Source organism: Callithrix jacchus, chromosome 5 (genome assembly GCF_049354715.1).
Source record: "Callithrix jacchus isolate 240 chromosome 5, calJac240_pri, whole genome shotgun sequence".
Lineage (NCBI taxonomy): Eukaryota > Metazoa > Chordata > Mammalia > Primates > Cebidae > Callithrix > Callithrix jacchus.
The window spans coordinates 82,682,317-82,706,400 of record NC_133506.1 but is presented as its reverse complement, the minus strand read 5'-3'; the positions used below and the strand labels follow the sequence as shown (position 1 = coordinate 82,706,400).

At 55.8% G+C, this 24,084-nt stretch overlaps 3 protein-coding genes across 19 annotated transcripts in view; 2 read left to right on the top strand and 1 right to left on the bottom strand.

Annotated features, from left to right (window-relative positions):
• TOP3A (DNA topoisomerase III alpha) overlaps window positions 1-2,920 on the top strand; it is a 40,092-nt gene extending 37,172 nt beyond the window's left edge. For 3 of the 6 annotated variants that reach the window (XR_004743253.3, XR_004743252.3, XR_013535600.1), the window contains one exon: window positions 701-837. Coding sequence is in view for 2 of the 6 variants with exons in the window: in XM_078373118.1 (XP_078229244.1) it covers window positions 701-879 (179 nt within the window). In the remaining 4 variants the exon portion in view is untranslated. Of the gene's footprint in view, window positions 1-700 lie in introns of all 6 variants that reach the window. The other 3 variants (XM_078373118.1, XM_035300157.3, XM_035300158.3) reach the window with 1 other exon arrangement.
• A 5,782-nt stretch (window positions 2,921-8,702) lies between these two features.
• MIEF2 (mitochondrial elongation factor 2) lies at window positions 8,703-13,845 on the bottom strand. 8 transcript variants are annotated; one of them, XM_008996439.5, is made up of 4 exons: window positions 13,669-13,845; window positions 11,640-11,793; window positions 11,264-11,426; window positions 8,703-10,796 (listed from the first exon to the last, which is right to left on the bottom strand). In XM_008996439.5, the coding sequence occupies exons 2-4, from the start codon at window positions 11,784-11,786 to the stop codon at window positions 9,742-9,744; spliced, it is 1,365 nt and encodes a 454-aa protein (XP_008994687.2). In that variant the 5' UTR covers window positions 11,787-11,793; window positions 13,669-13,845; the 3' UTR covers window positions 8,703-9,741. The 8 variants fall into 8 exon arrangements, with proteins under 8 accessions (XP_008994687.2, XP_078229247.1, XP_017827724.2 ...); XM_078373121.1 differs by having other exon boundaries at window positions 8,703-10,722; XM_017972235.4 differs by having other exon boundaries at window positions 13,770-13,845.
• Window positions 13,846-15,387: 1,542 nt separating this feature from the next.
• The window catches only part of FLII (FLII actin remodeling protein), a 15,042-nt gene continuing 6,345 nt past the window's right edge, over window positions 15,388-24,084 (top strand). Inside the window, exons 1-15 of one of the 5 annotated variants that reach the window (XM_078373113.1) lie at window positions 15,388-15,736; window positions 16,666-16,785; window positions 17,089-17,199; window positions 17,513-17,584; window positions 18,887-18,967; window positions 19,295-19,380; window positions 19,467-19,628; window positions 19,967-20,070; window positions 20,427-20,602; window positions 20,688-20,845; window positions 21,549-21,633; window positions 21,967-22,114; window positions 22,295-22,431; window positions 22,604-22,816; window positions 23,047-23,226. In XM_078373113.1, the coding sequence (XP_078229239.1) occupies window positions 16,738-16,785; window positions 17,089-17,199; window positions 17,513-17,584; window positions 18,887-18,967; window positions 19,295-19,380; window positions 19,467-19,628; window positions 19,967-20,070; window positions 20,427-20,602; window positions 20,688-20,845; window positions 21,549-21,633; window positions 21,967-22,114; window positions 22,295-22,431; window positions 22,604-22,816; window positions 23,047-23,226 (1,761 nt within the window). In that variant the 5' untranslated portion in view covers window positions 15,388-15,736; window positions 16,666-16,737. The remainder of the gene's footprint in view (window positions 15,737-16,665; window positions 16,786-17,088; window positions 17,200-17,512; window positions 17,585-18,886; window positions 18,968-19,294; window positions 19,381-19,466; window positions 19,629-19,966; window positions 20,071-20,426; window positions 20,603-20,687; window positions 20,846-21,548; window positions 21,634-21,966; window positions 22,115-22,294; window positions 22,432-22,603; window positions 22,817-23,046; window positions 23,227-24,084) is intronic. The other 4 variants (XM_035300147.3, XM_035300146.3, XM_078373116.1 and 1 more) reach the window with 4 other exon arrangements.

The window sequence follows — 24,084 nt, the reverse complement described above, 5'->3', positions numbered from 1 at the left end:
GTGATCCTCCCGCCTTGGCCTCCAAAGTGCTTGGATTACAGGCATGAGCCACCACGACCGGCCTCTTTTTTTTTTTTTTTTTGAGACAACATCTCGCTCTGTTGCTCAGGCTGGAGTGCAGTGGTGTGATCACGTTTCACTGCAGCCTCCCAGGTTCAGGCATCCTCCTGCCTCAGTCTCCCGAGTGGTTATGACCACAGGCATGCACCACCACACCTGGCTAATTTTTAGTCTTACTCTGTCACCCAGGCTAGAGTGCAGTGGCACTGTCTCTGCTCACTGTAACCTCCACCTCCGGGTTCAAGTGATTCTCCTGCCTCAGCCTCCTGAATAGCTGATTATAGGTGTGTGCCTCTACACCCAGCTAACTTTTATATTTTTAGTAGAGACAGGGTTTCGCCATATTGGTCGGGCTGGTCTCAAACTCCTGACATCGTGATCCACCCACCTCTGCCTCGGCCTCCCAAAGTGCTGGGATTATAGGCATGAGCTACTATGCCGAGCCATGTGGCTGATGTTTGTATTTTTTTAAAGATGGGGTTTTGCCATGTTGCCCAAGCTTGTTTTGAACTCGGCTCAAGCAGTCCTCCTGCCTCGTCTTCCTAAAGTGCCGGGATTATAGGCATGAGTCACCATGTTTGGGACTTGCTACTTCTGCATGTCAGTTCTAACCTCAGCCCTCCCCTGACTCTCCCCACAGGGACTTCTGGAGCCCTGCCCTGGAAAAGAGGCGGAGGAGGAACCCTAGGGTTGGAGGCCAGAAGCAAAAGGCCCCGGGCCAGTTCCTCAGACATGGGATCCACAGCAAAGAAACCCCGGAAATGCAGCCTTTGCCACCAGCCTGGACACACCCGTCCCTTTTGTCCTCAGAACAGATGAGGGCAGGGTAGGGTAGAGCACACCACTTTCTCAGACCTGTCCCCTTTGTGTTGGGGAATGAGTTAATCAGGACCAAGTGGCCATTCAGTGTCCTGGAAACTTGGAGAACACTGTTGGCCTTTGGAGTTGGGCCTTCCTGTGTTAAGGAGCACAAGGTCCAGACCACTCTGGAGCAGGTCAGCTCTGCTGGACAGTGGCTCTCTGCCCAGCCACTGCTGAAAAGTCACACAGCTGCTCCCTCAAACTCCCCAAGGATGGTTGCTGTTAGCAGAGAACTGGTGCAGTCCCAGCTGAAGCCCACTGAGTGGCCAAGCAAGAAGCTCCCAGGGCTGCTTCCTTCACCTCCAGAAAGCCCCAAGTGAGCAGCCAGCACTCATGAAGCAGGCCCTATCCAGGCTGCCCCGGGCTTCTCTCCATAGATGTTCTGAGGAGCATGGTGTAATGCAAGGAGGTGGCTGTGGTAACATTGATTCTGCAGAATAAGCTTCATTGTCTCTCCAGTTAAGCCAGGACACCCAGAATTCATTGCCTTAATAAAGAATCCAGGCTGGGTGCAGGTGCTCATCCCAGTACTTTGGGAGGCCAGGGTGGTCAGATTGCCTCAGCTCAGGAGTTCAAGACCAGCCTGGGAAAACACAGTGAAACGCTGTCTCTACTAAAATACAAAAAATTAGCTGGGCGTGATGGTATGCACCTGTAGTCCCAGCTACTTGGGAGGCTGAGGCGGAGGTTGCAGTGTGCCAAGATCACGCCATTGCACTCCAGCCTGGGCAACAGAGCAAGACTCCATCTCCAAAAAAAAAAAAAAGGAATCTTAACCTTACATGACCTCCTGTGTCTGGTTTGACTTGGCTCATCCACATTGTAGCATGTGTCAGTCCTTGATGTTTATTGCTGTTAGTCCACTGTATGAATATGCCACATATTTATCCATTTGTCAGTTGATGGACATTTGGGTGGTTTCCACCTTTTGACTATTGTGAATAGCACTGTGTGAACATTGGTGTATGGGTGTCTGACCCATTTTCAGTTATTTTGGGCATATGCCTAGCAATGGAATTGTAGGTTCATACCATGTTTTAACTTTTTGAGGAACTGCCAAACTTTTCCACAGTGGATGCACCATTTTACACACCCACCAAACAGCGCACCAGAGGTCGTGCTTCTCCACATCCTGTGAACACATTTTTTTTTTATTATACAATGAGATGCCACTCCATACACTAGGATGACATCCTAGTGTATTGTCATCCTAGTGTATGGAGTGACATCTCATTGTGGTTTTGATTTGCATTTTCCTAGTCACTAATGACATTGACCATCTTTCCACAGGCTTACTTACTGGCTGTTGGTGTACATTCTTTGGAGAATGTCTATTTAAGTTCTTCACCCATTTTTTTTATTTTTTATTTTTTGAGATGGAGTTTTGCTCTTGTTGCCCAGGCTGGAGTGCAGTGGTGCAACCTCAGCTCACTGCAACCTCTGCCTCCTGGGTTCAAGAGTTCTCTTGCATCAGCCTCTCAAGTAGTTGGGATTACAGACATCCACCACCACACTGAGCTAATTTGTACTTTTAGTAGAGATGGAGTTTTACCATGTTGGCCAGGCTGGTCTAGAACTCCTGACCTCAGGTGATCCACCTGCCTTGTCCTCCCAAAGTGCTGGGATTATAGGCATGAGCCACTGCGCCTAGTTTCTTCACCCATTTTTAAATCGGTTGTCTTCGTTGAGTTGTAGGAGTTCTTCATAGTTTCTGGATACCAGATGCCCTTCGTGGTTTTTGTGTCTCTCTGCAGGCAACTCCTGTGTTTCTCAAAACCAAACTGCAGGATTTGGCTGCACCATGAACTGGGCTGGGCATCTGAGATCAGACCCAGGCTCAGCTCCTGCTTCCTGGCTTGCTCTGCCACCCTTGGTGTGTGCCCTCATCCCTGGAGCCCCAGTTGCCTCATCCATAATGGGGTATCCTTGTTTATATTGAGGTTCTCTGGTGAAGGCTTGCAGTCAGGTACAACTGCAAATTAAAGTTTCACAAATCAAACCTGTTGGAATTTCGAAGTCTCTTGATGGCCCACTCAGATTAGCAGCATGCAGCACATCCCACCCCATTGACATTGACTGGAAGGGTTTGTCCCTGTGTTGAGCCACATCAGCAGCTTGTGCAATGCAAAACTGAGAAGAAAATGGGCCGGGCGCGGTGGCTGACGCCTATAATCCCAGCACTTTGGGAGGCCGAGGCGGGTGGATCACGAAGTCAAGAGATCAAGACCATCTGGTCAACAAGGTGAAACCCTGTCTCTACTAAAAATACAAAAATTAGCTGGGCATGGTGGTGCGCGCCTGTAGTCCCAGCTACTCAGGAGGCTGAGGCAGGAGAATTGCTTGAACCCAGGAGGCAGAGGCTGCGGTGAGCCAAGATCGTGCCATTGCACTCCAGTCTGGGTAACAACAGCGAAACTGTCTCAAAAAAAAGAAAAGAAAATGACCACCCTCCCCCCACCTTGCTGGATCTAGCAGAAACTAGGCACTGGCCAGGATGTCACACAGTGGTTTCAACCTCCTGACTGCCAGCCAAACAGTATCTACTGTCTGTTTTGTGCAGGAACCATGGTTTTGCTGGGTTAAGTGTCTTCCCCTACCAAGCAGCTATCCTGGCCTTGAAACCTAGTCTCTGATGCCATGTCCCCTCCAACCCCATCAGAGTTTGTAAAAAGCCCTACTTGCTCTCCACACCAAGGCTGAGAGCCCATGGGGTAACTGAAGGCTTCCCTGCCATCTCCTGGTGAAGAAGCCTGGCTGACATGCTGCATGTGCTTCCCCAGGTGACTGCACTGAGAGCAGAGGAAACAAGACCAGCCCACACAATTGGTAGTGGTTGAAGAGTCTCTGCCCAATCCCACCCCGGATACTTAGAGCATCCAGAATTAAAGATAAGCCCTGTCAGCCAGGCATGGTGACTCACACCTGTAATGCCAGCACTTTGGGAGGCCGAAGTGGGCAAATTACAAGGTCAGGCGTTCAAGATGAACCTGGACAATGTGGTGAAACCCCCGTCTCTGCTAGAAATACAAAAATTAGCTGGGTGCCTATAATCCCAGCTACTCAGGAGGCTGAGGCAGAGAATCACTTGAACCTAGGAGGCAGAGGTTACAGTGAGCCCAGACTACCCCACTACACTCCAGCCTGGGCAACAGAGGGAGACTATCTCAACAAAAAAAAAAGCCCTGTCACCACCATCCAGTACCCCCACCCCCAGAGCCAGTCTTATGGGGACACAAACAGCAGCATTGGCACTGGTTTTTGAGACAATGGGCAGAGCCCCCACTGCCCTTTGGGATGAATTCACCACCTGCCTCTTCTAGAATCTAGCCGAGGACTTGGGATGTTCACAAGCTGGATCTCCAAGTTTCTTGGACTGGGGCACCCCAGTTCACTATGTTCACCAGGTCATCCCCACCTTAGACTACCAGTTCACACAGGGACGCCCAGATGGCTGGTATTGTTTCTGGGTGTAAGTGTGTTGCTAGAGGAGACTGACATGAGTTAGTGTACTGAGGAAGACCTACCCTCAATGTGGGTGGGCACCATCAAAATCAGCTGCCAGCATGGCTAGAACAAAGCAGGTGGAAGGGGAATGGGCAGCTTGCTGAGTCTCTTCCTATGCCAGATGTTTGCTTCCTCTTCCCCGCTGTTGGACATCAGACTCCAGGTTCTTCAACCTTTGGACTCGGAGGCTTGAACCAGCTGCTTCCTGGAGCCTTCAGCCACAGACTGAAGGCTGCACTCTGGGCCTTCCTGGTTTTGAGGCTTTTGGACTTAGACTGAGCCATGCTACTGGCTTCTCTCCTTCTCTCCACAGCTTGCAGCCTATTCTGGACTTCACCTTGTAATCCTATAAGCCAGTTCTCCCCAGTTAACTTCCTTTCTACTAATCCATACAGCCTATTGGTTCTGTCCCTCTGGAGAACGTGAATATAGTCAGGGTCTGGCCTGCAGTCTGAACGTGGAAGGTTCCTTCTGAAACCCATGCAGGCAAGCCCAGTGGCCTCCCTGCCTGCTGAACTAACTGGTCTCATTGTCTTAGGAATTTGGCAAGCAGGGCAGAGATGACCCAGTGCAGGTCACCAGAGTCACTGGTGTTTGTCTTTGGAACACATGTGGGTTTTGTCCACTACAGCCTTAGCTTTCTCAAGGAATTAAGATTTAAATACATATGTTGACCAGGCACAGTGGCTCACACCTATAATCCCAACACTTCCGAGGGCTGAGGTGGGCAGATCATTTGAGGTCAAGGGTTCGAGACCAGCCCAGGCAACATAGGTTAAACCGTCACTAGTAAAAATACAAAAATTAGCCAAGCGTGGTGGTGCACACCTAACAATCCCAGCTACTCAGGAGACTGAGACAGGAGAATTGCTTGAAGCAGGGAGGTGGAGGTTGTAGTGAACAGAGATTGGGCCACTGTACTCCAGCCTGAGTGACAGAGCAAGACTCCATTTCAAAAAAAAAAAGCAAATGTTGGCTAGATACAGTGGCTCACACCTGTAATCCCAGTACTACTTAGGGAGGCTGAGCTGGGAGGATTGCTTGAAGCCGGGAGTTTGAGACCAGCCTGTAATCCCAGGCGTAATCATGGCTCACTGCAGCCTCACCCTCCTGGACTCAAGCCATCCTCCCACCTCAGCCTTCTGAGTAGCTAGGCCCATAAGTGTACACCACACTTGGCTAATTAGTTTTTGTAGAGAGGAGGTCTGGTCATGTTGCCCAGGCTAGTCTCAAACCTGTGGCCTCAAGCAGTCCTCCCGCTTCAACCTCCAAAATGCTGCGATTAGAAACATGAGCCACCATACGCAGCCTGTTTTTTTGTTTGCTTTTTTAAATTTAGCAGCAGAGATGGAAATGAGCTGAACAGGTCAGCTCTACAGGAATAAATGGTCCCCCTTTGAGGACAATCCCACAGCTAAGTATTCCTGAAAAGAAGTGGGTACGAGTGGATTTACACAAAGGAAATGCTATTTGGTGAAATTTATTGTTGAGTTGGGGTAGAGGATCTATGGGTGACATTTTCAAAGAAATACATTTAGATTCTCCATTTTTGGAGTCTTTTTTCTAAAATCTTCCCTAGCAATCCTTGCATTCTAAGCAGGGGTAGTCACTGCCTTACTGCAGTCAACAAGGCTCCTGGCTCTGGGTCACTTGGTGAAGGTAAAACAAGAAATTTGAGTCACATCAGCCAAAGGTTCTGAGTGTTAAGACACCAAAGCCTGGGCAAGCCCACACCTCGCTCCCAGGCCGGCGGGGCTGGGGCTGTCCTTGCATTGTGGGGAGGGGAGTGGGTGGGATTCCACCGCCCATCAGCTGGGACAGCCCAGGGCAAGAGGTCATGCAGAGCTCCTAGCAAGACAGTGACTTGTTTCCTGTTCTCTGTCTAGAAACAGAAGACCCAGACATTCACCCTAGCTAGGTAATGAAACCATGAACATTTCTCTCCCTCTTAACTCATCCTGGACATAAAAAAAAAAAAAAAAAAAAAAAAAAAGCTATAGTATGAGAAGGGAAATTTAGAGCTACCTGAAGCAAGTGACCTCTACAGATTGGCCCACATCCAGCTTGTGTTGGGGTCTGGTTGTCTAAGTAGAGTGACTAGAGACAGCTGCACTCCAAACAGGGACTGGCCTGGCAGCTGGGAGTGCCTTGCCATGCTGGTGCTTGGAGTGTAGCTGGAGGGTGAGGCACAGCTAGGCCCACCAGTCCTTGTTCCTAGACATTGTTAGCACTGCCCACTCATTAATCCTCACAAGCACCTGGGAGTAAGTATTGCATGACCCCCACCCAGTTAAGAGATGTAAGAGATGAGAGGACTGAGGCACAGGCTCTGCCCCAGGCTGGTCCTGTGCTCTCCCTCCACCACCAGGGAAACTGCTCAAAGCTCTCCAGCATCAAGTGATTGGAATGGACCTCAGCCATGTCTCCCATCTTGGACCCTTATATCATCTTCTACAAGGAGCCCTCATGCCCGCCCCTTGCCCTGTTCCCAACACCCAGAGGCCTACACCACCATCCCTTTTGCTCTGCATGCTCCTGCCTCCCTTGGGTCCTGCAGTCACAGCTGGAAGGGGTAGGTGAGTCCCCTCAGGAAGGACCAGCAGGATGCAAGTGGCACAGCTTGGCTGGAAGCAGCCCTGCACCATGGTCCAGAGCCCTCCCCGGGCCACATCTGTCATCTGGTAATAGGAAGTGAGCCTTGGCTTTGGTTCTTCAGGGTTGTGGGGGTTAAGATGCCCTGGCCTCTCACCTGCACAAGGTGGGGCAAGTTTCCTCCCCACTTGTGGAGCCACAGAGAGGAGCAAGGGAGGTAGAGAACACAGGTTTCTAAAAACTGATGGGCATGGCTGAAGGGCCGTGAACAGCCCACCAATTCCAGAAAATAGGGTTCAGGGCTTGGCAGTTCAGCCTTTTGGGAAGAAACAGCCCAAACTGGCTGGTTCCCATTACTAAAGCAACACCAAGCTTTTCAAATTTTCCTTCCACGTACCCTACTTGTCATGGACAGAAAGTTTGTGCCCCTCAGCTGGGCGCAGTGGCTCACACCTGTAATCCCAGCACTTTGGGAGGCTGAGACGGGTAGATCATGAGGTCAGGAGTTTTAGACCAGCCTGGCCAACATGGTGAAACCATCTCTACTGAAAATACAAAAATTAGCCGGTCGTGGTGGCGGACACCTGTAATCCCAGCTACTTGGAAGCTGAGACAGGAGAATCACTTAAATCTGGGAGGTGGAGGTTGTAGTGAGCTGAGACCAAATCACTGTACTCCAGCCTGGGCAAGAGCGAAACTCCATCTCAAAAAAAAAAAGGTTGTGTTCCCCTAAAACTTGTATGCTGAAATCCTAACCCTCAAGGCACTAACAGGAGATGGGGCCTCTGGGAAGTGATTGGATCATGAGTGTGGACCCCCACCATGGGTAGGTTCAGTGCCCTTACAAGAGACCCTAGGAGAGGATGTCTCCGCTTCCTCCACATGAGGACAGCTAGATGGGGACACCTATGAACCAGGATGTGGCCCCTCACCAGACATGTCTCACTCTTGGATTTCCAGCCTCCAAAATAGTCACCCAGGCTGGAGTGCAGTGGCGTGATCTCAGCTCACTGCAACCTCCACCTCCTGGGTTCAAGCAATTCTCCTGCCTCAGCCCCCTAAGTAGCTGGGATTACAGGTGCACACCACCATGCCCAGCTAATTTTTGTTTTTTTTGAGACGGAGTTTCGCTGTTGTTACCCAGACTGGAGTGCAATGGCACGATCTTGGCTCACCGCAACCTCCGCCTTCTGGGTTCAAGCAATTCTCCTGCCTCAGCCTCCCGAGTAGCTGGGACTACAGGCACACGCCACCATGCCCAGTTAATTTTTGTATTTTTAGTAGAGACGGGGTTTCACCTTGTTGACCAGGATGGTCTCAATCTCTTGACCTCGTGATCCACCTGCCTGGCCTCCCAAAGTGCTGGGATTAGAGGCGTGAGCCACCGCGCCCAGCCTAATTTTTGTATTTTTAGTAGAGACGGGGTTTCACCATGTTGGTCAGGCTGGTCTCGAACTCCTGACCTCAGGTGATCCACCCGCCTTGGCCTCTCAAAGTGCTGGGATTACAGGCGTAAGCCACCATGCCTGGTCTAAGATGCCACTTTTTAAGTAAACTCTACCACCACCAATTGACCTCAAGCGCTCTTGCGAAGGTGCCAGGACAAGCCACAGAACTTACAGAAAACCCCAAACAGGTGCGTATGAAAACGCCAAGACCCCCTTATCCAGCCTGAGTTACACATACATTAGAATGTTTTCTTTTTATTCTTGTTCACATCTTCGAAGCAGAGCTTTGTTTCAGCAGGAAGGATACCAGAGGCAGGAGGAGGGTCACTTGGGAGGGGAGGTGGAATCTCCCTCCTCTAGCACCCCGTTTTACCTCTAACAGGCTTCAAAGTCAGAATACAGACATCAGCTGAGAGCAATTGATTTTGGCACGGTGGGAGGCCGGCTCTGTGGGCTGGACCTCTCTGGTGGGGAGGCAGGTCCCCTCCTCTCCAGTGGGGCCTGGAACAGCTCCAGTGGGATGCCCCAGCTGTGGGGTAGGGAGTGCAGCTCAGGGCCTCAACTCCCCCGGGAAGGAGGGGGCTCCCCCAGGGCCCTCGGCTGCCTGAAGAAAACACTCACCTGGTTGGAGGGAAAAGGGCCCTTGTCCTGAGTTATCAGGTGGGTGGAAAGTGACACTGAGCTACTGCTCCAGGGCTCGAGAACACAGCAAGAAAACTAAACACACAGAAGAGAGCAGGAAAACACCACCCTTTAACAGCTAAAAAATTGTCCTTTAGGGGCACCAGGTGACTCCAGCCCCTGGGGAACAGAACACACCATACCTACCACCAGGGGCACTGGACGCCTCAAAACACCTGGAGCTGGGGCCGGAGAAAGCGTGAAGTCACCTTCTCTCAGCAGAAATGGAAAGCTGGCCTTCATCCCTACCCAGGATGGCAGAATCCACATTTTATCAGTGGATTCGTTGCTGGTGATGGACAGAGCCAAGGTCCTGCGGTTGGCCCCCAGGGTTGAAAGGGTGCTTTCATGAATGGCTGGCACTCCAAGCTGCCTGAGGCAGCCCAGCCACATTCAGGTGACAGTGACCCAAGCTCTCTGGGCTCAGGGTTTACAGTTACCATAGCCCAAGCACATACCAGTGCCGTGGGTTTAAGTAAGCTACCCTCTTTTGTTCTGGCTGAAAGCTAGAAAAAAAACTCTTCAAATCCCTGCAAGGGAGGTGGGCACAGCTCCCCAGCATCAGAAAACATGCCAGTCACCTGTTCCCACCCACCTAGAGCAGCCCCTCGGGCTCCTGCAGGCCACTGTACAGCGCATAGCCAAGGTCGTCAATCTCTTCCTCCCGCAAGCTGCTCAAGAGGTTCACGCTGGGGTTGAAGTGGCAGGGCAGACTGGCCTGCTCCAGGCTGCCGATGAGCAGCTCCAGAGCCTGCAGGAAGCGCTCGCCCAAGGCCGCCTCCGTCCAGTCCACGTTGTCCTCTGCCAGACGCAGGACCACCTGGGTCAGGTGGCCCCGGCCCAGCTGCCCCAGGGCCGGGCAGCCACGGCAGACAGCACACAGAAGCAGCAGCAGCCGCCGGCGGATCCCAGCATCACGGTCATCCAGGGCTCGCAGCCTGGCAGCCTCCACTGGATACAGGTCCTGGAGCCAGAGGTTCCCCGCCAGCCCCTCCAGGGGCCAGGCCAGGAGGAGGTGGTCATCAGCCTTGGTCCCAGGGACTGCCACAAGCACGGCCACAGTGAGCTCCAGGCGCTCGTGCTGCACCTCTAGCAGCAGCTCCTCCGAGGCCACGTTGGGTAGGATCAGGCACCCAAGCAGGCTGCCGATGGCCGGCCAGTTGACGGAGGCAGCCAGCGCCTTGTGCAGCAGCTCCAGCAGGATGCGGGAGGAGAGGTAGCCCCCCACCAGGAAGCGGTCCCAGGGGCTGCTCCCTCTGGGGCAGAACTCCAGCTGAGTCCTGCGCACGGCCCAGCAGCGAGGGTCCCTCGCCACAGTGTCCACGCCCGGCACCAGGCTCCACAGGCCTGGCTCCAGTACCAGTGGCACCAGGAGACGCACATGGTCAGCAGCCCCTGCCTGCAGCCCATCGTAGAGTGGCCCCCCAGGCACAAGTGCCCCAAAGGGCAGTTCTGGAAACTTGCTCCGAAAGTAGGCCTGCAGCTCCAGGGCAATGTTGCCAGCCAGCTGTTTGGCCAAAGCCACCTGGGCTGCTGGGATGGTCACACGGTCCCGCTCGAAGGCCAGCAGCCTCTCCTGCAGTGTCAGACACAGCGGTGTTGGGGAGCTGAGCTGTAGTGTCACCTGAAGATCAGTTTCTGCAGGCTCCTCTGCAGAGTGAAGGGGCGAGGAACATGCTGGAACAGCCTGTGATTAATTAAGAAAACACTACCCAACGACTAGCTGTGTGATATCCCCGGGCCTCACTGTCCTCACCTGGGAAGGCACTCAGTCCAGGTCCTCGCTATAGTGAGTGCTTGGTGACGAGTTCTCATTGCCCCAGAGTCCAACACCCTGGCCCTATGGCTAAAATAGCTTCATGCAGAGGAAGTAGACAGGTCATGCCCCTCTGGGCCTCAGTTTCCCCATCTAAAGCTCTCCACCATCACAACGCTGCCACCTTGCTACAGGAGCAGGGCAAAGAAAAACCACCCCCATTAAATGTCTGAGGAGCTCACAACCCAGAGAGAAGCAGGGACTTGCACAGGGTCAGTCAGGGGAGAGCCTGGGCTTCATCTCTCAAATGTGACAACAAAAGGGTATCCACCAACGTGAGAGGGGAAGGAGTGCCACTCACCTGGGGCAGAAGGCGAGGGGATCAAGGGCAACATGGGCTGGCTGAGGGCAGCCGGTGGAGGCCGGGGCTGCAGGTGTGGCGTGGCCTTGAGCAGGCTCAGTTCCTTCCAGCTGTCTCCCTTGGTGTCATCCTCGTCCCGTGGGCTAGTGGCCCTGTCAATGAACTGCAGGCAGAGTCATACAGAGTAGATGAAGTCTGGGCAGCTACAGCAAAGCCCAGGGGAAAAGCAGACCAGGGTGCTGGGGTGGAGAAGCAGGTGACCTGGTCTCCCATGAAGGCCTTGGGCAGTCCCCACCCCTCCCCAGGGCCCCTCTGCAAGGCCCAACCCTGTCCTCCTCTAGGAGCTTCAGGCATGACCTGACCAGCCTGGCCTTACCCGCTTCACGGCCAGGGTGGCAATGCCCAGCACAGCAGCCCCGCCCACGCCCAGCACCAGACGGGCATTGGCCAGGAGGAAGTCCACCACGCTGCCCAGCCCCTCATCGCCACGCCGCTTCCCCCGTTTCTGGGAGAACTCTGCCATGGTCTGCCTGTAAGAGAGCCAGGGGTGAAGGGACAGCTCAGGGTGCAGGTGGCCAGGCTGGTAGAGGGGCTGCTGTGGATAGGTGCTCTGGCTGTCCTTATGCTGGGTAACAGAGCGGAGCCCATAAGGGGGGCTTTCTGAGAATTTCTCATGAGAAAGGGACCCATCCACAGGGGAGGACACCAAGGTCCTGGGAACCATGTAAATTACCTGAGAAAGGGCAGGGCTGGGATAGGAATATGGATTTTGGGGCCCCAAGTCCCCATCTCTCATGAGATGAGGGAGCTGCCAAGCCCTTTCTCTCAAAGCTGCAAACAACCCACCCCCTGGAAAGAAGCTCACAAAGGCCCTGAGGCTTGTGCCAATGAAGGGGCCTATCCTCTAGGACCGCTGACATCACCAGAAACCCGCAAGGTGGGTCTTATCACCACCACCTGTATTTTAAAGAGCTCCAGGCTGCCAGATTGCACAGTGAGTGATAAGGTCTCCAGCCCACAACTACAAGGCCTTCAGACTCTCATCCGCCCCCAGAGTCTGACGGATCCTCTGTGCCAGGTGGCCAGGTCCTTAGCAGCAGCCTCATCTTAAGGTTCCTAACCAGAGGACACAGCAGCTCTCTATGATAACCTCTTGAGAAGACCCCAAAGTCCAGAGAAGACCAACAATATTTGGGGCCCCCACCAGTCTGGGGGACCTCTGGGACCAGTTACCCCCCAAATCTTGACAGGGTAGCCCCAAGAGGCAGAACTACCAAGTCAGAGCACAGGCAGAGTGAGATGGCCCAAGCTGCCCAGGCAGGCCAATGAAGACATGCAAGTCAAGGGCCGAGGCCCCTCCGGCAGGGCAACAAGCAAGGTGACCTAAAAGATCAAGACCCAGAAAAAGGGCTGCCCAGGACCTCTGTACAGTGGGCTCTTTGGGCCTCTCAGTCTTGGTGGCGGTGGGTGATGCTTCTCAGCTGCTAGGAGGCCAAGCAACAGAGAAGGTAAGGTGAGGGCCTGGGTCCCAGCCTGTTTGCTCACCTGTAAGATGGCATGGGCAGCAGTGTGTGGTTGGGTGGGGCCCTGCACTTGGGAGGTGGAGGCAAAGATCTCCTGCGGCCCAGTCCACCAACCCCCAGCCTCACGTTCTGCGAGCCGGACACTGCCCTCAGTTCCTGGGAGCTGAGCGGCGCTGTGACCTTAGGACATCAGACGACATGCAGAACTCTCCCAGAGAGGCCTGAGCAGATGACCATGAGGTCACAGCCTGCCCGGGCACCAAGGACTTCTACCTGCCCTGCCAGAGTGTGGGTGCCAGGGGCTCAGTTGCCAGGTGACCAGATGCCTGCAGTAGCTGAAGCCTGAAGTGCTGTGTGACTCAGCCCCGGACACCCGCCCATTCGCCCCAGACTAAAAATAAGACGTTCTCTGGGGCGATCCCAGGCCAAACGGGTGACCCGCTACGGCCCCAGGGCCGGTTTCAGCCTCCTCATTCGTGACACGGGGATCAATACTGCCACCCGACCCCAGAGAGACCAGGAATCTACTTTGCAAACTGTAAAGCGCTTTAAATATTCCCAACCTGTCTAAATTGGGACTCAGACCCACCGCTTGCGGGGTCGCACAGGCCTCAGCCCACAGCCTTCCAGGTCCTAGAAGCGGGAGAGGGCACCGGTGGCTGAAAATAACCCGAGTTTGCGCACCGGTGCCCTGGAGGCCCTCTGGCCTTCCTCCTCCTCCGTCAAATCTGCCTGCCCTGGGCCTGGGCTGAGCGGGCCGCGCAGCAGCCCTAGGTGAGCGGGTGACGCCCTGTTCGCAGGGAAACCGAGAGACCAAGAGGGGAAGGGGGCCGGGCTGGGATTCGAACGCGGGCCTTGGTTCCCAAACCCTCCCGGCCTTACCCAGCGGCGACGGCGGGCCACGCCCCCGATTTGCGTTCCGTAGCGCACCAAGCCCCGGGCCCGTTGACTCTGGGGGCCGCCCCGCCGCCTTCCAGCCGTACCTGCGTCGCAGCGTCCGCACAATGACCGGAGGAGGCAGCAGGACCACGGCCCCTAAGCTCGGACCTTTCTGGGAATGGAACGAGAAGGAACCTGGAACCCAACGTTGAGGGACCCGGGGGCGGCCGCGGAAGCCGCAGGACGCAGACAAGCAGACCCTGCCTCCAATCGGAGCGCGAAATCCAGCACACGTGTTCCAAAATACTGCGCGGCTCAGCCAATGAAGGGTATGCCCCGCCCCCCAGCCAACTGACACGCTCCCTCGGGGCGGGACTCTCTGACGCAGTCTGGATTTAAAGGTGCAGGGCTGCATTCGGAGCCCGCGACCGGGTATTGTGACAGGCAGCCTTCTTAGACGCCTGTGCGTTGTAATGTGAGCGCCGAGTGTGAAGGAAGCTGTCTGGGCCCCCTTTACTTCCGGGGGCCGAGGCACATCTAACCTCTTAGATCACCTCTGCGAGTGTGTCTTGGTGGCTTCATTCTTAACCTGTGGGCCTGCGGGGCACACAGTGTGGTGAAAGCGCCTACCCCTGCCACCTGTTCCGTGCGACCTTGTGTGGGCCGTTCTCCACATGGGCCTCAGTTTTTCTCCTGTAAAATGGGGACACCAGACCCCCTCCTCCCCTGCGAATGGTGGCTAGTCATATAACAGCTGTGGCTCATGTTTTAGGGGCCTGCTATGTGTCAGCCAGGGTAAGCCCCTGCGAACAGCAGGGACCAAGACGGATGCTTCTCTTCTAGACCCTCCCTTTGGGGGACACGAGCGTAAGGGTGCTGACACAAAGTGGGAATAATAACCTGGCACACAGAATAAAACAAAACAAAACGGAGTAATAACCTGTCACTCACTGAGCGCCTGCTGTATGCTGCGAGCTACACTTGCATTCTTTGTTCATTTGCTTATGGCGACAAACTTAGGAAGCATTTTACAAATGAGGAAACTGGGCCGGGCACAGTGGCTCACACCTGTCATCCCAGCAGTCTGAGAGACTGAGACGGGAGGATCACTTGAGGCCAGGCGTTCAAGACCAGCCTGGGCAACATAGTAAGACCCCCATGTCTACCAAAAATAAAAATAAATTTAGCCAGGTGTGGTGGTGTTCTCCCAGCTAGTTGAGAGGCTGAGCCCAGGGGTTCCAGGCTGTAATGAGCTATGATCACGCCACTGCACTCCAGCCTGGGCGGCAGGGCAAGACCCTGTGTCAACAAAATAAAAACAACGCATGAGGAAACTACATCCAGAGCAGGAGAACTAGGACCCGAGGACCCAGGTGTCTCACTACCACCGGTCAGCCAAGTGCAAGCACTTGAGGTCAGGGCCAGCTTCGTCTGCTACAGCAGCACAGGGGACCATGCCTGGACCAGCGGCCTTGAAGGCCCCTGCCCTGGGACTCTGGGAATTTAAGCCTGGAGATTGCGGAAGCCTCCAGCTCCAGCACAGGGGGCGCCGGGGCAACTTGATGGGTCTGCAGCCCCCGAAAAGACGGAGAAACTGAGGCCCTAAGAGGCCTAAAGCCTACACTTCCCGGCGGAATGTGGCGGGCGCGGGCGGGTTAAAGGGGCGGGGCCGGCGTTGGCCCAGCCCGCGGCTCCCCTCACCCCTCGCCCGGGCGTCCCCCTAGCCCGGCCCGGCCAGGCAGCGAGTGCGGCGCCATGGAGGCCACCGGGGTGCTGCCGTTCGTGCGCGGTGTGGACCTCAGCGGCAACGACTTCAAGGTAAGCCGGGACGGGCGCGGGACGGGCCTCCCTGCAAGCCTTCTCTTCCGCCCAGCCAGCCTGGCTCTCGCTTCCTGTCCCGCCCGGCTCCGGGTCCTGCGCGTACCCGGGACTGCGGCCGGGGCGGGGTGGGTCTCTTCCCTGGTCACGAATGGACCTCCGAGGACTCTTCCCGGTGCCTGTACCGGGAGACCGAGGCTCGATAGGCCCAGGACGGACGCTTGGGCTCGGAGTCTCGCCGGGGACCTGGCCGGTAGCCCCAACCCCACGTTCGTGTTCCCCGCCTGGGCTGGACGGTGGCCTAGGGGTCGGCGAGGCTCCCCGCCCTTCTGGGGTCACACGCTCAAGCCAGGCCCTGGCTCAGGGATGGCAGCCCGGCTGCCCAGGGGCGGGTGTGGAACCGACTCATCACTGCCCTCTCTTCGTCACCGCCACCCGCCATCCTGTGTGATCCTGATCAGATCACTTCCCCTCTCAGAGCCCGGGCTTTCTCAGCCGGTGAAGGGGCTTCAGAGTCGCCTTCTTGGACGCAAGGGGTGTAATGAGATTTATTGGTGTGGAGAGTGTCAGGCCGGCGTGCCAGGTGCTGGGTGGCAGTTGTCTGAGCAGCTACTGGACTGAGAAAGACAAGGCACGGCAGCTCAGCCCTCCGCAGCCAGTGGGGAGAGAGGTGGTTCCAGGGCTCCGAATGAAGCGGGCAATGCCCAACCGAAGGGGAAGCAGAGAAAGAGGGGAGGGGAGAGCTGGCTGGAGGGTCAGCCTCACCTTCAGGGTGGGTGACCGGCAGGGTCTGGCTGAGGTGTCGGTCTGGGGCTGGGGCCAAGGAGGCAGGTTTTTCCTGAGTTTACCTGCTTGTGTACACACCTTTGACCCCGAGTACAGGTGGCCACACCACTTTTCCCTGTCCCCATCCCCACCACCCTTACCTGGGGTCTCTGTTCCTCTTCATTGTGCGGGGAGAGTCTGAGTCACCAGCTGGGAATGTGGCCCTGGGGGGAAAGGAACACCAGCCGAGGGCACGGGAAGGCACGTGCTGCCCCAGACTTGGTGCCACAGCGCTGGAGATGCCAAAGTGGGTGTTCACAAGGGTGGGGGGGAGTGCAGTGATGTGGGGTGGGGGGCCATGGTCTCCCTAAGCAAGGTTTTCGCCCTGACCATGAATTGCCTGTGTGCTGATGGTAGGGTGAGGACACAGGTGGGGCCTTCGCAAAGGCTTGAAGCAGGGAGCATCCACCCCAGGCAGCCAGTCAGAGCATGGAATGCTGGCTGGAGGAATTTGAGCGGAGCTGCCCACAAAGCCAGGTGCTGGGCTCTCACCTGAAACAAGCCAGTTTTGTCCTGGTCCTCCTGGGGCCCAGAGTCCAGTAGCAGAGACAGATCTTAGGCCAATACTTTTGTCACAGTGAAAGGGAGGCTTTTATTAGTCCCATTCTATGGGTGAAGAAATTGAGGCACAGTGATGAAATGACCTGTCTGTGTTCTCTCAGCTGGTGGGAGTTGGTTCTGTTAGTCCCCAGAGGCTCCTGTGGGCAGTGGGAGCCAGAGAAGGTGGTGAGCAGGGGCTCTGTATCCCAGGCCAGCTTCACCATCACATCCTTCCCCCAGGGTGGCTACTTCCCTGAGAATGTCAAGGCCATGACCAGCCTGCGATGGCTGAAGCTGAACCGCACTGGCCTCTGCTACCTGCCTGAGGAGCTGGCCGCCCTGCAGAAGCTGGTAAGGGGCTTTGGGCAGGCAGGGAGGGTCCCTATGGATGAGCCAGATGGGCAGAGCTTGTGGAGAAGGGAGACAAATTCTCCAGAGAGAGGAAGAACACTGACAGCTATGAGCAAAGCCGGCAGAAAGAGAGTGGACACCCTGTCCAGGAACGTATGCAAAAAGAGGACAGGTCTGTGAGGGAGGGAGGCTGCAGGGGGAATTGGGCCTGTGTGGCTGAGGCCTTCCTGGATGGTGCAGAGTTGTGGAGGTAGGTGGGGACTCTGGACACCCCACGCACCCTGCTGAGCCTGTGCTTCCCATCCTGGCCCAGGAACACTTGTCTGTGAGCCACAACAACCTGACCACGCTTCATGGGGAGCTGTCCAGCCTGCCGTCACTGCGCGTGAGTGCTGGCCAGGAGGCCACTGGGCTTGGGGTAGAGGCAAGTGTCCAGCCAGGGATGTGAAGCCTGGGCCAGACACCAGGCTGGGCCAGCATCTCTGCCCACTTCCATGTGGCAGGTGTTACAAGAGGTGTCATTTGTTAGAGGTTACAGCAGTGCCCTGTGTAAAGTAACCCATGTGGGTCAGAGAATTAGACTGGGAATAAGGTAAAGAAATCCAAAATCTTGACACCTGGGCTTGGTGGCTCACGCCTGTAATTCCAGCACTTTGGGAGACAGGCAGGTGGATCACTTGAGGCCAGGAGTTTGAGACCATCCTGTACATCACAGTAAAACCCCGTCTGTACTAAAAATACAAAAATTAGCCTGGCATGGTGGTACGTGCCTGTAATCCCAGCTACTCAGGAGGCTGAGGCAGGAGAATTGCTTGAACCTGGGAGGCAGAGGTTGCAGTGAGCCAAGATTGTGCCACTGCACTCCAGCCTGGGCAACAGAGCGAGACTCCATCTCAAAAAAAAAAAAAAAAAAAAGAAATCCAAAATCTTACCACCCGTTACGAACAGTAACTACAATAATAATAACCAATACAGGCTGAACCATGTTCCCACTATTCAGTTAGGATTTTTTTCATGTACTCTGGCCCTCCAGTAATGTTGCAGAAGAGAAACTTGCCCATCAACACAGATTACTTGCCTTAGGTCAGAGCCAGGCAGTGGTAGAGCTGGGGTTGAGTGGGGTTTGGCTGGGAGCACTGTGTACCTTCTACCCAGAACAGCCCAGAACATCAGACCCTTGGCCAAATCCTGCAGGCTTCAACGAGGGCCGTGCCATCTGAAGTCAGAGCGCTGGAGATGTTTAGGGCACAGCCTCTGACTTGGACTCTGAGTTCAAAGCTGAGCTTTACCACTTCTTGGCAATGTAACCTTGGACAAGTCTCTTCTACTTTCTGGGCCTCATCTGCAAGTGCAGTGGTTGGGAGGGGCAGTAGTGGCCCCGTGAAGCAGCAAGAGGGCTCCGCGCAGGCATTTGGGCTGGAGAAGTGTCGGGCAGTCACAGCACGTTCTCTGGCCCTGTGCTGGGTCCTGGGGCACAGTTGAGCTGCTTTTTTGGGATGTGAATAGGAGCTAACTGGGAGGATAGGAAGAGCCCTCCAGAAGAGGGGGCTATTTGATCAAAGGCCAGAGGAGAGAGAGTACGAAGCCTGGCCTCTGGTGAGCTTCCTGAGGAGGTGTCCCTCTCTGGACTCTGTTCCTTGCTGGGAGTGGAAGCCAGGAATCATAGACTCTTATGATTTATTCCCAGGCCATCGTGGCCCGAGCCAACAGTCTGAAGAATTCTGGAGTCCCCGATGACATCTTCAAGCTGGATGATCTTTCAGTTCTGGTCAGTCGCTACCCACTCACCTAGCCCCTATGGTAATCGGACCATTCATTCCCCACTCACTGGAAAACTCCCTGAGGCCATTGTTATCCCAGACTCAGATGGGGAAACTGAGTCTTGGAGTGGATAGTACCTTGTCTGAGGTCACTTGTGGAGTCAGATCCCTAACCCAGGCACTCTTCCTCCCAAGTTCCTGGCTGTTTGCCTTTGGCCCTGGAACCCCCTCATCTACCCCCACACCCAACTTAGTGCCCTGCCTGATCCCCAAATTTGGCAGAGGCCTGGCAGGATGGAGACTTTCCTCACTGGGGCCTTGCCCCTTCTACCTAGGACTTGAGCTACAACCAGCTGACAGAGTGCCCGCGGGAGCTGGAGAACTCCAAGAATATGCTGGTGCTGAACCTCAGTCACAACAGGTGCCAGGCCAGCCAAGGGCAGGGGGCGGCTGGGTCCTGGAGGGTGTCTAGTGCTGACTCAGGTGGCTCCTGCTCCCCACCCATAGCATCGACACCATCCCCAACCAGCTCTTCATCAACCTCACCGACCTGCTGTACCTGGACCTCAGCGAGAACCGCCTGGAGAGCCTGCCCCCACAGATGCGCCGCTTGGTGCACCTGCAGACACTCGTGCTCAATGGGAACCCCCTGCTGCATGCACAGCTCCGGTGGGCACCCCCTTGGGCCACATTCCTGCAGAAGCCACCCTGAGGAGTCTGGCCTGGCCCTTTAACTTTGCAGGGCACCAGCCCTTCTCCCTTAGGCCCAGCCATCCCTCCCTGCAGGCTGTACCCCTCAGTGTCCAACCCCCTAAGTATCACATTCACCTCTAGGTCCTGTCTTCCCGCTTACACGCCCTGCAGCAACCCTTGGGCTTGTTGCTTCAGGCAAATGTGACCGCACACCTACCCTCTGGGCCCTGTGCTCTTGGTCCTGCCCCGCCAAGCCCCACCCTTGACACCCCCTGGGTGGGCCCTGGCCCTGACCACTCACGTCACCCTGGCAGGCAGCTCCCAGCGATGACGGCCCTGCAGACCCTGCACCTGCGGAGCACCCAGCGTACCCAAAGCAACCTCCCCACCAGCCTGGAGGGCCTGAGCAACCTCGCAGGTCAGGCAGCCCTGGGAGCCCCCCTGAGCTCTGGCCCCCTCTGGGCCCTCTTGCTTCCTTATGGATAAAGGGATTTGAACCCTGGTCCTTGACCACGGCCCAAAGGTAAAAGGCTGCCATTATGTTACAGTGACTTCTGCCATTATGATAACGCCTTAACACTGACCTTACACCTCGATACCCCACAATCCCCATGTGAGGGAGTTTATCCAAACAGAGAAACTTTGGCTCACAGAGGTTATCACTTGCCTAAGGCCATGCAGCTCAGGGGTGACGAGCTGGGGTTCACACTAGGGCTGGCTGCCCTGGCACCTGCTGTATGGGCCCCGGCTGATGCACCTCATTCTGTACCCCAGACGTGGACCTGTCCTGCAATGACCTGACACGGGTGCCTGAATGCCTGTACACCCTCCCCAGCCTGTGCCGGCTCAACCTCAGCAGCAACCAGATTACAGAACTGTCCCTGTGCATAGACCAGTGGGTGCATGTGGAAACTCTGAACCTGTCCCGAAATCAGCTCACCTCACTGCCTGTGCGTCTGAGGCCGTTGGTGGGGGGATGGGGGGGAAGCCGTGAGCCTGGCCCTGACCGCCCACCCCTGCCGGTTCCCCCTCCAGTCAGCCATTTGCAAGTTGAGCAAGTTGAAGAAGCTGTACCTGAACTCCAACAAGCTGGACTTTGACGGGCTGCCCTCGGGCATTGGCAAGCTCACCAACCTGGAGGAGTTCATGGCCGCCAACAACAACTTGGAACTGATCCCTGAAAGTCTCTGCAGGTGCTGGGCAGGGCTGGGGCTAGCAGGGCCACTCCCAGCACAGAAAACCCCAGGATCACAGCCAGAGCCCACCCTGTGTTCTTTGTGCATCATACAAAATGGAGATGTGTTCGTTCACCTTTTTTTTTTTTTTTTTTGAGATGGAGTCTCTCACTTGATTGCCCAGCCTCCGTCTCCCAGTTCAAATGATTCTCCTGCCTCAGCCTCCTGAGTAGCTGGGATTATAGGCACACGCCAACACACCTGGTTAATTTTTGTATTTTTGGTAGAGATGGGGTCTCACCATGTTGGCCAGTCTGGTCTTGAACTCCTGTCCTCAAATAATCTGCCCGCCTCGGCCTCCCAAAGTGCTGGGATTACAGGCGTGAGGCACCAGGCCTGGCCCAGTTAATTCGCCTTTGTGGATGAAGCCCACAGTCCCATGCCAGCCATTCCCAAGTTGAGTTCCTCGGAGCACCCTTGGGAGGGCACTATTAGGGACAAGGCCACACATGGTTGGAAGGCAGTATTGCTTCCCTCTTCTGGAGGGTCACAGGGTCCATAACATGGTCTCTTGGCTCTGAGAAGTCCTTCAGGAAGAGGATAGAGACCCCCACCAGTTCCTCTGACCCTGCTTGCCTCCCTCCCCTGGGACTTGGGGTTTTCTTTACCCCTTCCCCTTGTCTGTCACCTCCCTGAGGCCCTGGCTGGCCCTGTATTCCAGGTGCCCAAAGCTGAGGAAACTCGTCCTGAACAAGAACCGCCTGGTGACGCTCCCAGAAGCCATCCATTTCCTGACGGAGATTGAGGTCAGGCATGCTGGGCTGGTGTGGAGGGTTTGGAAGGGCTCAGCAGAGACGAGGAAGGGTGTGCCCTAGAGCAAGGGAGACCCAGCAGAGGCCTCCTGGGGGGGCGGCCAGTGGCAGGCCACCCATGGGAAGAAGGTGGGCTGCCTCCCTGTATCCAGAGCACGCTCCACAGTCTCATTTAAACCCCCAACCAGCCTCAGAGGTGGGTGGGACAAGAACCTGGTCCCTGGCCTCTCAGCCCTGGTGGCTGCAGACAAGAGCAGGAAACTGGATTGGTGTGTCTGGGAGGTGGGGCGCAGGCTCAGTGCCAGCTCTGTTTATCCTACGGGGCAGGTCCTGGACGTGCGGGAGAACCCCAACCTGGTCATGCCACCCAAGCCCGCGGACCGTACCACTGAGTGGTACAACATCGACTTCTCGCTGCAGAACCAGCTGCGGCTGGCAGGTGCCTCTCCTGCTACAGTGGCTGCGGCTGCAGCTGGTGAGTGAGGAAAGGTCTCGCCTGGGAGCCGGGGTTCCTCTCAGACCTCAAATTATGTATCTGTAAATTGGGTGGGATACAGCTTTCTGGACCCTGGGGGATGGAGTTGGCCCCTGGTTGGTTGCAGGCGAAGGGGGCGGCAGGCCCAGAGAGGGCTCAGCTGTTTGCCCTTCCCCTAAGCAGGGAGTGGGCCCAAGGACCCTCTGGCTCGCAAGATGCGGCTGCGGAGGCGCAAGGACTCAGCCCAGGATGACCAGGCCAAGCAGGTGCTGAAGGGCATGTCAGATGTTGCCCAGGAGAAGAACAAAAAGCAGGAGGTAAGCCAGGCCTTGGCTTCTACTCAAGGCTGACCCTGGCCTTGATCCTGGCCAAGAGGGATGGGGGACGCTGGCAGCGAGATTAGCTGTGCAGAGGCCCTGTGGGCAGCAAGTAAAGACCGGCCTGAGTGGCTTCACAGAGTCACGCCATGCTCTGTGACTCTGCCCCCAGGAGAGCACAGATGCTCAGGCCCCTGGCGGGAAGGTGCGGCGCTGGGACCAGAGCCTGGAGAAGCCGCGCCTTGACTACTCGGAGTTCTTCACGGAGGACGTGGGCCAGCTGCCCGGCTTGACCATCTGGCAGATCGAGAATTTTGTGCCTGTGCTGGTGGAGGAAGCCTTCCATGGCAAGTTCTACGAGGCTGACTGCTACATCGTGCTTAAGGTGAGGGCTGGCCATGTTGTTAGGGGCCTCCTCTAAGATGGCTGAGTCCCCAACTCCAGAGTTTTGTTCAGGGAGGCCAGGTGGGAGGTGGGTAGGCCGATGGAGGTGGTCCAGGCACAGGGTAGTACAACACCGCTGGGGCTGGGAAGCCCGTGCTGTTCAGAGTGGCCTCTCTGGGGTGGCCAGAAAGCCAGGATGAAGGCTGACATGACCGATGCATTGGCTCCCAGACCTTTCTGGATGACAGCGGCTCCCTCAACTGGGAGATCTACTACTGGATTGGTGGGGAGGCCACGCTCGACAAGAAAGCTTGCTCTGCCATCCATGCCGTCAACTTGCGCAACTACCTGGGTGCCGAGTGCCGCACTGTCCGGGAGGAGATGGGCGACGAGAGCGAGGAGTTCCTGCAGGTGCCAGCCCCTTCTAGAACTGGGGGCGGGCAGAGTGGGGGACCCAGGGAACTCTGGTGCAGGGGCAGTGGGCCCAAGGCAGGTAGGAGGAACAGGTAGGCAGGCAGGGAGCTGAGGCCAAAGGGGGCTGGATCACAATACTGTGATCCAGATCCTGATCTGTGTTACAGACCTAAAGCAGATGGCAGCGTAAGGTCTAGGGGTGGCCAAAGCCTGGGTCAGTGGAGAAGAGTTCAGGAACACAGGGCAGAATTCAGCCCGGCAAGGATGAGGGTGCAGGCTTTGCATGGGAGCAAGACCAAATGACAAGGGAGCTAAGAGCAGAGGGAACTGAGAGCAGGGTGGAAGGGGTGTTGCCAAGAGCAGTGAGGAGGTGGGGCCAAAACCTGTTACTAGGGGGCGGGGACGTACCTGGGTAACAAGATGGCAGGGCCAAGCGCAGGACTAGAGTCCAGTCTTGAATAAATTTTGAGCCCTGTTAGCCACCAGCTGGTTACACCTAGACATATGTTTGCATGTACACACACATGGAGTTCATGTGCACACACACCCCCACCCTGAGTTTTTACCCATATTCACCCAGATTTCCACTCTTCCACGAACCCACTTGCTTGTGTACTCCAAACATGCTGCAGGCATCTTTACACGCGTGGGTGAACATACCCATATTTTCATACATCCCAACACCCCAATGTGTATATGTTTATAGGCACAGATCTGTTTTTTTGTTTTGTTTTGTTAGACGGATTCTCACTCTTGTCGCCCTGGCTGGAGTGCAGTGACACAATCTTGGCTCACTGCAACCTCCGCCTCCAGGGTTCAAGCAATTCTCCTACCTCAGGCTCCTGAGTAGCTGGG

What these genes read in the sequence shown, in the direction of transcription:
- MIEF2 (XM_035300152.3), bottom strand. An exon ending in CCACCCTGGCCGTGAAGCGG is followed by an intron (nt 11,427 to 11,639) that starts GTAAGGCCAGGC and finishes CTCTGCCTGCAG; the next exon opens with TTCATTGACAGGGCCACTAG. An exon ending in CCCCTCGCCTTCTGCCCCAG is followed by an intron (nt 10,797 to 11,263) that starts GTGAGTGGCACT and finishes TTCACTCTGCAG; the next exon opens with AGGAGCCTGCAGAAACTGAT.